The 13,860-nt window shown below is 48.7% G+C and overlaps 1 protein-coding gene across 1 annotated transcript; it reads right to left on the reverse strand.

The window, feature by feature from the left end:
* Positions 1-1,485: 1,485 nt before the first annotated feature.
* LOC136497075 (probable methyltransferase PMT15) lies at positions 1,486-5,006 on the reverse strand. The gene is made up of 6 exons (XM_066492860.1): positions 4,109-5,006; positions 3,174-3,384; positions 2,788-3,085; positions 2,307-2,699; positions 2,137-2,214; positions 1,486-1,841 (listed from the first exon to the last, which is right to left on the reverse strand). The coding sequence occupies exons 1-6, from the start codon at positions 4,826-4,828 to the stop codon at positions 1,619-1,621; spliced, it is 1,923 nt and encodes a 640-aa protein (XP_066348957.1). The 5' UTR covers positions 4,829-5,006; the 3' UTR covers positions 1,486-1,618.
* Positions 5,007-13,860: the final 8,854 nt, after the last annotated feature.

Consider the following 13,860-nt stretch of genomic DNA (forward strand, 5'->3'; position numbering starts at 1 on the left):
TCGATGCGCTTCTCCAGGATCGCGACGCCTTCTTGGCTGAGGTGCGCGAACACCTTCTTCAGGCCCAGGAATATGCCAAGCGCTACTACGACGGCCACCATCGCCCCCTGGAGTTTGTAGTGGGCGATTGGGTGTGGCTACGCATCCTCCATCGACCGGTGCAGTCGCTGCTGCCGGGACCGCGGGGCAAGCTGAGCCCGTAGTTCGCCGGCCCGTTCCAGGTGACAGAGCACATTGACGACGTCGCATACCGTCTGTTGTTGCCAGAAGGAGCGCGCATCCACAATGTCTTTCATGTTGGCGTCCTCAAGCCGTTCTGGGGGACTCCTCCAACAACGCTCCTGGCCCTTCCTCCACTGCGCCACGATCGTCGGCTCCAGCAGCCAGCCCGTGCTCTACGTGTCCAGCTTCGTCGGGGCACTTGGCATGTCTTGATCCAGTGGGCAGACTTACCTGAAGCCGACGCCACCTAGGAGCCGCTTGAAGAATTCCACGCTGAGTTCCCTGCCTTCTAGCTCGAGGACAAGCTGTTCGTCGAGGGGGGGGAGTGATGTTATGGTGGGAAAAGTGTACCGACGCCGTAACAAGAAGAGTGGCTGAGCAAGTCATGTGGAGGCATGCACCAGAGTGCGGTCACCAGGGTCCAGGCGTGGGAGCCACTTTGGCTTCAGCCGATTCAGTAGGAGTCAGTTATCAGTATTGCTATTTTGGTCGGAGTTTGTTAAGTCGAGTTTGTTAGCCCTTAGATTTAGGAGAGATTTGTTATTGAGTTAGTATAAGTGTCAAACATTCTGAAGTAATAGATTTTTAGCCTGGGATTGAGTTTATCTCCCCTTGGGCCCCCAGGCGTTACTGTTCACATCTTCCTGTTGTCGCCGAGTTCTCAGCCAGGCGCCTAGCACGGCGCCGCCAGTTCGTCGCCGGGGTTTCAAGCCCAGGCCTCCCCTCTCGCACTCCTACGCCCTCAGATCCTTAAGCTCCAATAGGCTGACTAAAGTTTAGTCATTGGTTTTAGTAGCTAAATTTTAGTCACCGGAAACAAACAGGGCCTTAGGTGGCATACAGTTCCATGCTTTGTTCGGGAAGAAATGCCGTGGGTGCATTCTACACAGCCGGCGAGTTTTTCATGATCAGAACATCAAGTTCAGAGTAGTTGGACGATAGACACGGGTCAGCCTGATACTGTACATTACTCGTTCGTTCAAGAGAAACTGTTGAAAGCGTTCTGAATCCCGAGGAAAGTCATGGCATGATGATTAGTCCTATCCTAGTTTAGATTTGTAAGAGGTGACATTCGAATAAAAGGGATCACATAACATCATAAGAATAACCAAACAATGTGCACCCGGAGACGAAAATGATCCCAATACTGTACTTTCTATTTACCCACTTTGCACAACGTCTGTTTTTTTATATGTCAAAATCTGTGCTGGGTTTCCCTCTTATATCTTAACAAGGAGATGACATCTCCATTATGTGAACTATCCCCCCCAAAATGAATACCCAAAAGGAAAACAGAAAATAAACTCCACCAGATTCACAGGGCAAATGGTGAGGCAGTCACAAGATTTGCCGATCATGTCAATAATCATTCTAACTCTTTTATTCCACGTTATTGCTATTGTTTGCTGTCCTCCAGAGTCCAGTATGTCTTCACAACAAGGAGGAGCTTCTCGCGGACGAGCGGACCATCTTCGTGATCCACGATCTGGCTATTCCATCTCATCCCGTCTGTGATGCTCTTTATCTTCACTAACATGTCCACGTCATCTCTGATGATGACCGTGCCCTCTGGCCTCAGAATTCTGTCCATTTCGAGCAGAATGTTCTCCGCCTCACATCTTGCAAAGCAGAGGATGAATTGTCAGTCTTTAACTGAGGTAGTAAAACGTTATCTTGAAAAATGAATTGCAGCAATGACAATTGATAGTTCCTAGATTAAAAGTTCATGGGAGATTCCTCAAAAGAAAAAGTTCGTGGGAATAGATTTACATAAAACAAATTTTGCTATTAAATTATGGCAGGACAATTTTTGCTAAAAGAGATAGAGAACAAGAGCAGAAACAACTAGCTAATTAGGACAGTCTACATTTCTGCAGTACCAGACTGAATTCTAAAGCAACAGTATGTTTTTACCTGCCATTGTACAGTGTGAACACTGAATCTGCATGAATGAGGTCGTAGGTCCGGGGATACGTGGACATGCCCTCACACCTGCAGTGAATTCAGATAGAGATTTCAGGTCAGGCAAGGACGAATGTAACCGTCTAACACGGAGGAGCCATGTTTGCAGTACGAATATGTACCAGTCCTGGTAGCTCCCAACGAGGCCACGCTCGTATATTATGCCAAGGGTTGTTGAGTTCCCCACAGTAGGGACCATGTTCATGACCCACAAGGGGTCATTAACCAATGCCGCAGCAAAGCCGCCAAACTTTGCATTCATATCGAGTAAGTTGCGGTACCGGCCTTTCTGGCCGAGTTGAGCAATCACGGACTTGTAGTGCCCAACTCTCTTCTTCCATAACTCGGTATCTTCCACAAACATCTCTGCCGTGACCCCCTCGATGCTGCCACTGGCAATCCTGGGCGGCACTGCAGTGAGCCTCTCCGGCCATTTCTTCAACGCGCCGCCGGCAACCTCCTTTAAGTCACTGACCTCTGGGAGTGGAGTTATACAAGCCTCCATCTTGTCATACCTAAAATCAATCACATGAATATGGTTAGTGATTTACCATAGAGTACCATGAGTTGAACTGAAAATGGTTAGCATGGTGCTGCACGTACCAGGCAGCATCTGGGTTTTGGTTAGAGCAGAAGGGTGGGGACTTGATAACTTTGTGGATGGCCTTGCAATGAATGTGGTTAGTAGGCTTCTGCCAGATAGCTATGTCGCCCTCCTCCTTGATCTTCTTCCAGCAGAGGCTCTTGGTAACTGACTCAATGGCTTTCTGCTCTGCATCCAGGTCTTCTTTAGTCCTGTCCCACCCCTTCCAGTGTTTCTTCCAGTTGATTGGTGGTCCAGACAAAATCCAATAACCTCCAGGCCGCAGGATACGATCAACCTCTATCAAGTAAAGCCCATCTTCACATACATGGGAGCATGAAGCGATGAGTAATCAGCTGAAGATACTGAATGCTTGTAGCATTGGGGGTATAGTAATTCAACATACCGTAAAGCTGCCACGGGACGAGGCAACGAGAGCAGTGCGCCATGTCAAAGGAACGTGCCGGATAGGTGAGCCGATTGGAGGCGAGGACTCCAATCATCGCCGGCACACCACGCTCTAGTGCAAACTGAACCTGCGCCTCGTGGGAGTCTCGTGGAGCGAAGGACATGGCAAGGATGTTGCGTGACAACAAGTAGGCTCCCCAGCTCGCCACCTGCACAGAGAAGCAAAATGAGCTTGATCATCAGTAAGAAATTCAGTTACCACACAGGTTTAGTTCCCAAATCAAGGAGCGCCATAATAGAAAAAAAATGCTATTACTGCAGGTCCTATGCATCGAACAATCAGATAAAAATGCCAAGGTCAAGTTAGCAACAATCACAACTGTTTGGTGCTGCATAAAGGGCGACCCGTTACAACGACGCCACAGGCCAGTGGCATAAACAACAGATACACCTTCCTGACGTCCAATCAAGAATTCGATGATATCGCAATTGCAAATATATGGTTGACAGCAGCATTATTGCAGAGATTTCAGATCTACTCATACGCTTCAGCAGTGATCCAGCTCAGTCTGTCACAGGAAACAGCGCGTGACAGTTCACTGCAGCTTGACTACCGTTACCAAGTGAAGGCCCGTTCGCAGACACAAAGCGTCTTATCGGGTCGGTGCACGAGGTTTTACATGGGCCAGACCCGTTTGCACGCACGAAACCTCTGACCCGAGAAGGGATTGGAAACTTCCGAGTTCCGACACCCGCAAAGCTAGCAAACGCCATTCCCCGACTCCCGAGATCTCCGATTGCTCTTCTCTAATCTCTGACTGAAATTGACCTCGAATTTGTGCGGGACCTTCACAAGGCATTGTTGCGTGCACGTGATCATTTCAAGCAAATGGAGTGTGCGTTCATGTACGATTGCGAATGGAAGTGGCTTACCCCGCAGCCGGTGTCAAGGGCGGTGCGGATGGATCCGTCGTGGAGGGGAATAAGCTTGCCGATGTCGTCGATATAGGCGCCGGCGCCGCGAGGGAACATGGTGCCGCCCCCGGGGAAGCGGAACCTGTCGCCGTCGACGCGGATCCAATTCTGCACCGCCTTCTCGACGCTGAGCTCCTTGTGCGGCACGTTGGCGAACCAGGCGACGTCGCGGCTGGCCGGCCACGGGAACGGGTTGCGGTAGCCCTTGGGCGCCGGCACGAGGCACCGGAGGCGCTCGCCGTCCGCGGGGCAGTGGCGCTCCCGGTAGACGAGGCGGTCCCGCGGAAACCGCAGGGAGCGCTCCACGTCCTCGCAGGGCGTGTACTCGGAGTACTTGGCGGGGCACGCCTCGTAGCTGCGCTGGCGGAGCGCGGCCTCCGCCTCCATCCCCTCCGCCGTGTGGTGCGCGGCGAAGTCGAGCGGCCCCGCGGGGGGAGACGAGGAGGCGGCCGTCAGGGCGGGGGTGGCGCAGGAGACGGCGGTGGCGATGGAGACCGAGGAGGAGACGTCGCCACCGGCGGCGGGGCCCGCGGAGAAGCCGCCGTGGTGCCAGATGCCGAGGAGGTAGGACACCGAGCAGAGGACGGCGACGGCCGCGAGGTGGAGCAGCGAGGGGCGGCGCGCGGCCGCGGCCGCCGACGAGAGGTGCAGCTTCGTGGCGGTCGCGCCCACCGCCATGGCGTCGGCCGTTGGCGGCCCTGCTGCTGCTGCTCCTTCTCTCCGCCTCCCCTGGCTGCCTGCTTTTCGTGTGGTGCGCTCACTTAAAGCGCACGGCAGGCGCCTCGGATTGGGGTGCCCGGGTCGGTATTAGGTGGAGGCGGAGACGGAGGGAGGCCGTGAAAGGGAGGCGCACCGCATGTGCGTTCGATTTGATTACCACGGGAAGAGGTGGAGAGGTGTGCGTTTTATTATGTGGAGTAAGCCAGGAAGCAAGCGGCTGCTGGTTGTAATTTTTGGCATGCAAACGGTCGCGCCTTGGGAACACCTGGCCTGGTCCCGTGATCTCCTGGAGCGTGACAGTTGTGATGTGATGGGTTTTGGTAAAGCATTGACTCGCTGGAGTTACTGTCGGATCTTTTTTGTTGACCACATCGTATAATGGCAATCATTGAGTACTCTCCTTCGCCTTCGGGCCAGTTTGGTTGTCAAAAAATTTGGTAAAACGTTACTGTAGCATTTTCGTTGTTATTTGATAATTAGTGTCTAATAATAATCTAATTAGGCTTAAAAGATTCGTCTCGTGGATTTCGTCTAAACTGTGTAATTAGTTTTATTTTTTATTTATATTTAATGCTTCATGCATACGTCCAAAGATTCGATGTGACGGAGAATCTTGAAAAATTTGACGTTTTGGAGAGGAACTAAACAGGCCCTTCGGCTTCATCACTGGATCGACATCACAGTGCTTGAACTGTGCCTAGCCATGGTAAAGGTGCCTTGATGGTAATCACGGGGAAGTGAAAAAGATTTGTGGAGATAAAGGATTCATACCCTATCATGATTCTCCCGTTAATAAGAAAATAAGAAGCTTCGGAAAGGGTGGATATTGGATCTTGTACGATTAATGGGCCTGTTCGGTTGGTTGGTTCGTATTGTTGCTGGTTCGTTTATGTGAGAGAGAAGTACTGCTGGCTGGTTCGCGTAAATAGTAGCAATGTGAGGGGCTGGCCAGCCAGCCCAGCCAGCCCCAGCCCAGCGATCAGGCGGAATGTGGTCAGTTACCAAGACTAGGGGCCCGTTTAGTCTCTTTTAGGTGTTGTTTGGTTTAGAAATTGTAACGCAAACGTCAATAGAATCAGAAAGCAGTGCTAACGGTAACAATGTAACAAATCACTGGCTTTGTTTGATTTTTGCACTGTAACGTAAATGAAAAATAAGAAGCTGCCCGGCAGCCGACAAGTTGCCGGTGCGAGAGCTCCTAGATCCATGCGGCTGTGTTTGCGCCGCCACCGCGCTGTAAGAACGTCAGCAGACCCATCACCGCGCTGCTAGCCTTGGGTCGAGATGCACTTGTGTTCGCGCCACCACTGCCCTAAGCCCACCGGGCGCCGCAGATCCATCCTTGGGGGTGAACGGGGCAGTAGAGCCTCGTCCGTCGTCGTCCTTGCCGGGTGCGTGTGCTTCCTCTATGCGCTCGCGGGTGGCGACGAAGGCGGGGCGGGGTGGGGGTGGAGGCGGGTCTGCGGCGCTACGGAGGAGAGTCGCCATGAAACGCCGAGCTGAGGAGAAACGAGTCACGATCGGGAGTCGAAGACGATGGGTGTCGTGCTGCGTGGTCCCGTGCTATCCGATTACGTAGGGAATGGGAGGGGTATCAATTTTGTACACCACGGTATCTGATTACACGGGATTTGATTTGCGGTGGAGGCGGAAACAAACACTGATTTAACGTAAACACTTACCATCGCAAAGGGATTACGTTACATTGAAGCGAACCAAATGGTATCTTAGTCCCTTTTAACCAAATAGGAGGGACTACTAGAGGGACTTTTAGTCTCTAGTCCACTAGTCCCTTGGAAGAGGCTTTTTAGAACTAATGGACCACCTTTACAAGCCCTTATCCCTCCCTCTCTCTCCTCCCTCACCTCTGTCTAAAGGAAGAAGAAGGATATTTCAGTCTTTGTTCAGCCCTTTAGTCTCTTTTAGTCCCTGAAACCAAACATGTTATTTAGTCCCTCTTTTAGTCTTTAGTCTCTAGTCCCTAGAACCAAATATGGCCTAAAACTACACAGATTAATGTCTCAGTCTGTCAGTGATTTTGCATTTGCTACACTTTGATCTGAGCCCTGGTTAATGGAGATACCATAGTAGAGATACTAGTATGGACGTGGCTAGCGTCTGGATGTCCGGATGCATGCGCCGCTACCCCCCGTCCTGTGTCCTTAACCGGCCCGTCCACGTCTCGCCTGTTGCGTCCATCCGCAAGCATGTGGGGCCCACCCGCACTAGTGGAGACCGTCTCCGCCTTCCCATGCCTGACACTGAGTTAATACAACAGAAAGGCGAGGAGGAAGATACGACATACGATCTAGTTTTTAAATATCCAGGTGCAACAAATGCAACATACGTCTGAAAACAAATAAACATTTAAAACATGAGTCTTAAACACTAGCAAAAACACCTGAAAAACAATTGAAACCATTGTAAACATACGCAATATCTAGATAAAACACTTGCATCATATGTGTGAAAAACATATGCAACATCCAGATAAACACACTTGCTACATACATTGGAAAAAAATAGATAAAACATTGAGAACAAAAGATTGTAACATACGTGTAACCACTTCAACATGTGTAAAAGGATCAAGATGTCCAAGAGGGGGGGGGGGTGAATTGGGCTAATTCTATTTTTTTCAATAATTAGGTTGTACACTTAGCCCATTTCATCCCTTGTGTCTAAAATATGTTTCTATTGTTCTCCCATACAAAAGTTTTGCACCCTAGGTTCCAATCATATTGTAGCATGACAATTCTAGGAATGTAAAGACATGAAATGAATTGCTCAAATATAAATGCTCAAAGTAAAGAGAGGGAAAGGAACATGGCGATATTTTTCCCGAGGTATCGGAGAGTCGTCACTCCTCACTAGTCCTCGTTGGAGCACACGCGCATGGGTGTAGCTCCCCCTTGATCCACGCAAGGATCAACTACTCTCTACGGGCTGATTCTTTGACACTTCATCACAATGAATCGCCCACAACCGCTCACAAAGTGACTTGGGTCATCCACACGCTCCACCGGATGATCACTAAGCTCCCATTCACCACTGAGTCGTCTAGGTGATGACGATCACCAAGAGTAACAAACATAAACTCTCACTTGACCAAGAAGAGCCTAATGAATATGGTGGATGCACACTTGCTACTCCCTATGCACTAATGAGATCATTAATCTTAGATTATCAAATCTCAATCACCCCTACTAGGCTCTTGCTCTACCTTGCACTCAAAAGGTGTTTCTCAGCTGAACAAATGGGCAAGAGGCCTCAAATGGACGAGTGGGATATGTATTTATACCCTCCCATTCAAAACATAACGGTTGAGGTCCAACTCAGCAAGTATCAGGGATGACCGGATGCTCCGATCAAGGTGACCGGACGCACCGGTCAGTGTAATACATCAGCGTGTCAGAAAGAGCCGTTTGCTTTGACCAGACTCTGGCCTACGTCCGGTTAGCATCCACCGGATGCGTCTAGTCATCAAAAACCCTCTCTAGAACCTTACTAATGTTGACCGGACGCTGGCATCCAGAGTCCGGTCACTTCTCTATTCAGCGTCCAATTCCATGGTCAACAACCTGTCCACGCTGCTACAGATACGGCTAGCGTCGCATCCGATGAGCATTGGTGTCCAGCGTCCGATCGCACTCTGATAGCTGCTTGCCTGATCAAATGAACTGACCGGACTCTTCAAGCTGCGTCCGATCACAACCAAACCAACGTCCGATTAGTCATTTGACTCTTCATTCACTTCTAATTCGAAATTCTTTGTGAATAAAGTTGACTTCTATCGATCTTAGGGCTATTCCTGAGCTACCTAGTGCTAAGTTTGACTAAGTGTTCACCACACCTAATTCATTAGACTCACCTAGGTTAAGCTACTAGTCCATACCCTTCTTAATAGTACGGTCAAAGGAAAAACAAAGTCCTAAAGTACTCTAAGTGTCTCTCCAACACCTAACGACACTTAAAACTAGTCCGTTCTTAACCTTGTTCGTCCATCCTTTGAAAACCGAAAATGATTTCCATCGACAGGGGCATGACTAACCATGATTGCCCAATCAATTTCCATTACCATGACCTAACTCAAATTGCCTCTACAAAACACAAGTTAGTCATAGTAATCTCGTGTCATCATTAATCACTGAAACCCAACTGGCGGCCTAGATGCTTTCAATGTGCAATATTTCGATCTACTTTTGCAGCATCCAGTATGAAAACACTTAAAACGTACCTCTAGGAAAACTTGAAGCATACGCTTGCAACATGTAGTTTCAGCGCAAACATCTCTTGCTACTTGGGAGAATGGAGCTCGTCGGCCTATGGAGTTCGCCAGAGACAGCGGACCGGCGGTGGTTGTTGGCAGTGACTCGATGGTGGCTTTGCGATAGGGCAGGGAGGCAGCGGTCCTCACGCCGGACCATGGCAGGGCCGATAGCTAAGTGCCACTACTTGCAGGCGGCTGCACACTTGGCAGGCCTAGCAACTGCACCACCGAGACTCGCAGGCAGCCGCGCGCTGAAAGCAGGAGAGGGCAGCAACACGCCGAAACCAAAAGAGGGCAGTCGTGCGCCGCATCTGGTAGGGCTGGCAGTCGAGCGCCACATGCGAGAGTGGAGCCGAGAGTTTCGTATGGATGGAACTCTCTTGACTCAGTTTCTAATTCCAGATGAGTCATAAAATTAAATGTTTATGAAACATCGCTTGGAGGAATTCTGGAGGAATCTGGAGGAATTTGTGAGAGGAAAACACGGTTCCGGATGAAAAAAGAAGCGAATCAAGCCGGGTTTAAGGGCACGCGAACGGGGCTGCCCCGTTCGCATGCCCTTAAACCCGGCTTGACCCGCTTCTTTTTTCATCCGGAACCGTGTTTTCCTCTCACAAATTTCTCTAGATTCCTCCTAGAATTCCTCCAAGCGAACGGGGCCAAAATAATGAAACCATGCATTGAGAGTGATTATGTTCACATTTCATTTCATTCTAAGTTCTTGAAAACAACAGTTAAGAAGCTCTCCACTGAAAATGGCCTCGTGCTGCACCCATCCAAGCATCACGATGGCTGGCCACACTTGCTGAGTGGTGCAGTTGACCCGCCCCTCTGCAACATCGGCTCACTAGTCACTGCACTACCTTGGAGAAGCTCATCGCCCTTTTGTGCGTGCCTCGACAACATGCAACTTGGCGATGACAACGACTCCAGACTGCCTCTTCTACAACCCTACAAACTCTCGTTTAGAGCCTCTCCCCGCCTCGAGCGCTACTCTTACCACGGATCCCCTTCGTGGCTCCGTGAAGAGTCCTTCCCCTGTATATGGTTAGGGAAGATGGGATGAAAAAAAAGAGAACACACGCCGCTGACCGAAGAGTCTCACTTATCATAAAAAAGTAGATCCTCAAAATTGAGGACTGCTGTTGAAGTAGCATATATTGAGATCTAGGAATGTAAAATAGCCCATTAATTTCTAAATAGAGCTCTAGATCTAGATACTATTGTTGGAGATGCTCAGTCCCAACTGAGAGTTTCATTCTCATTGATTAAGGTGACACATCATAAAAATGATGATGCGTCATAGAAATTATAAGGAGAGAGAGGAGGTGAGTTTCGTCCGGATGAAACCCGACATGCACTATTAGTGACGCATTGAAAAATAAATGAAACTCTGCTAAAAGTGTTTTGTTTTATTCGCACGTATTGGACGGGGTGAAACTCCACTGGGAGCACTCCATTTCATAACATCATGCATCATTTAAATATTTGAACCTATGAAACTGTGATACGAATATGTGCAATATATATTTTTATTCATTTATCTACCTCACTTTATTTGAAAACAACATAATGAAACCTAACACTAGAAATGGCCTGAGGGGCTGGAAATAAGGCGGAGTGGGATGATTATAACTATGTTTTAGTTTTATTCCTTTGTTTGGTCGAAGTTAACTATTCTTATTCTGTGTTTGCTCCGAGGATATTGAAAAATAGAATAGAATTGGGTTTTTTTATTAGAAAATAAAATTAATTTTGGTGTAGTGGAATAGCGCCACGTCCTAGGAGGGCAGCGGAACTGAATTTTACTGCATGATCTTGCCCCAGAAGCCAAGTGCAGTGCTGACGGTGACTGCTGGGTCGCGAGCGGATGGCCGTCTCAGCAATCGGTGCACGCGTGGCGGCTCCGGGGGAGACACTTGTAAGTGTCTAGCCGCACTCGCAGGATCAACGTCGCCGGGCGCGAGACAGGTGCAGCCGCTGACGGCTGACGCGCGTGCCACGCGAAAGGATAAGGATGCGATCCTTCCCCCGGGGGAATGCGGCTGGCCAGGGCGGCCGCAGCACCCGGCAAGGCGGCAAACAAGGATGAACCTGTAGCACAAGCTCCGGACCGCGCGCGAGCGCGAGCAACGGAGCAAGTAGCCTGGATTTTTTCGTGACAGCACAGTCGTCGTTGCTCGTTGGTGACCACCGTGAATCCTTGCTGCTACTACTCCTCCAAAAGCTGTGGTGCCCGCAAGCTTACAACTGCCGTGTCGCCAGTTTGAGGTACAGTCAGTCCCCTACCGCTACTACCTGCTGGCAGGGATACGGTTGATGCCCAAGGTTCGCAGTAACAGTAACTAACTGGGACACCATGGGCCCTGGCGAGAACGATGTTAACAGCTTCAAGTACACACCTGCGTCTGACTTGATCTCATCTGCGCTGCCGAACGTGACTATCGCCACCCTTCAACTGCACGCTAAAAGCAAGCTCAAAAGAAACAGCCAAGAGCCTGTTCTTTTGGCTATGGCTTATCGTAAATGATCATAAATTTCTAGCCGAAACAGTATTTTTCTCTCACACAAACCAGTCAACAGTACTTCTTCACGAATCAATAACGAAACGAATCGGCCAACCGAACATGCTCTAGGTGAAGTACCGTGCCGTGCCAAAGCACGGTAGGACATGCCAGCCCTGGCACCTGGCGCTGGCAGGTTGTTGAGTAAAAACGGAGGATCCGAAAAAAGCTGGCACGGGCGCATGGCCCCGCGGGAGACCACAGGAAATAGATACACGCTAGTACTGTAATCCGTTCCTGACTGCTGTATGCGGCTTCTGATAATCCATCCATCCCGCGTCCGGCGTCTCTATCCATTCTCTGTATCTCGCCGACTATTCCACTGCTGGGTGTACTCTTTCCGTCCCTAAATAATTATCAGTCGTGGTATACGTACCGTAAATTTGACTCGATTTATAAAAAATACATGCAACATCTATGTCTCTAAATAGATTTATTAAAAAATTAGATTCAAAAATATTTCCAATGATACTAATTATGTATCATAAATATTAATATTTTAAATATATATTAAGTTAAAGTTGTTTTTCAAGAAGCGAAAACGATAGATATTTGTTGTGAGCCGGCTGATAAACCGGCTGAAGCTGTTTTGTTGTGAGAGAAAAATACTGTAGATTATAGCTGATAAGCCGATTGATAAGTTTAAACGAACAGGCAGTCATCATCTTTGTGTGAGACTGAAGCAAGCTATGTAAAATGAGGTTCAGGACTTAGGGATAATTAAGCAACAATTCCGTTACGAAAATCAAATTTACGAGGTGCAGAGAAACTTTACTGTATGCACGAGTACTGTCTCTTCTCTTAGAGCAACCATAATGTTACAAAAAGTACTCCATAGATATTAGAATATTGTCTATCAACTAGTTGAAACATTGTAGAGGTAGTCCATAGAGTAGTTTATAAATAAAGGTATCCACAGTTCTATGGATTGTCCATAAGAAATAAACGAATAATTTTTCTCTCCGCGGGCTCTCTCATATGTACTACCTAATCTATATACATTGTGGCAAAAACAATAACTATAGCCCACGGGCACAAAAGCTGCCTATATGAACTGTCCAATCTATATACATTGTGGTTGCTTTTCTACGTATACGGCGTTTAGAGTGATCTACTAGCTCATATAGCTTGATTTCTGATTTCTACCAACATGGAGGTTAGGTAAGAAAAATCAGGGGAAAAAATAGCATGCTAGGGATCCGATGGCATCGATGAGACCCATCCTCTTCCTCTCTAGTCCTTTTGTCTACAGAGGAATAAAACTTCCATCTCCTCCATGCTTTCTTTTGTTTTGTTTCGCAGCCTGCAATCTTGTATTTACGGCTTATTTTGGAGACTCGTCCTTAGGGCACCCCTAGTGTATTACGGTATTGAACTGGAGGCTGGGAGTTTGCCAACATTGCTATCATATATATATGACCATAACGTTAAATCGTTCCTTGCGTCACATAACCTCTGCTGCGCTCCCGATGCGTGCATTGCTGACTCCCGTCTTGCAAACGTCCTCCTCTCTTTTCGCGGCACAAATTACTCTCGTCTCCCCTAGTGTGTGATTTCACCGGCATCCATCAATTTTAAAGTTTTTTCTTGGACGACAACGGGCGAGGTCATTTGTGCTTCAAAACATGGGCATGCCTCGTCAGTTTACTTAATAGGCCGTGGCCTACTGCCAACATAACAGTAGGAGTACTAACAGTACTCTTAAAAGGATGCCACGTGAACATGATACAACTACCAAATCACACTGCGTACTACTGCTAGTCTGCTACTGCTTACTGGTGGGCAATCAGAGAGGTCGAGAGCACATGGCTGGTCAGGTTGGTCAGGGACACTCACCGGCCGGAGCCAGTACACTCCCCTCTTCATTCTTGCGTCTCGTTCACTGCTGTCTGGTGTCTGCTGAAGCCTGCTATGCATTTGGACTTTGCATATACTCCCCTCTTCATTCTTGCGTCTCGTTCACTGCTGTCTGGTGTCTGCTGAAGCCTGCAGGCAGCATTTGGACTTTGCATACTGTTCGGCTTTATGTTTCAGCTAGAGTTTATCCGTCAACCAACATTATATTTCTCTCGCAACGAACCAGCTTGAGCCGGTCTTATCAGCCGAACAGGCCGTCGGAGTCAAGTCTGGGGCTACCGCGAGAGCGTCGGGCACCC

This window comes from Miscanthus floridulus, chromosome 12 (assembly GCF_019320115.1).
Source record: "Miscanthus floridulus cultivar M001 chromosome 12, ASM1932011v1, whole genome shotgun sequence".
Lineage (NCBI taxonomy): Eukaryota > Viridiplantae > Streptophyta > Magnoliopsida > Poales > Poaceae > Miscanthus > Miscanthus floridulus.

Excerpts from the sequence above, each read along its gene's own strand:
- LOC136497075 (XM_066492860.1), bottom strand. The coding sequence starts at position 4,828 with ATGGCGGTGGGCGCGACCGCCACGAAGCTGCACCTCTCGTCGGCGGCC. Across the intron at positions 2,215-2,306 it reads GTTGGGAGCTACCAGGACTG|GTGTGAGGGCATGTCCACGT; the intron begins GTACATATTCGT and ends AATTCACTGCAG. Across the intron at positions 1,842-2,136 it reads TTCACACTGTACAATGGCAG|ATGTGAGGCGGAGAACATTC; the intron begins GTAAAAACATAC and ends CTGCTTTGCAAG.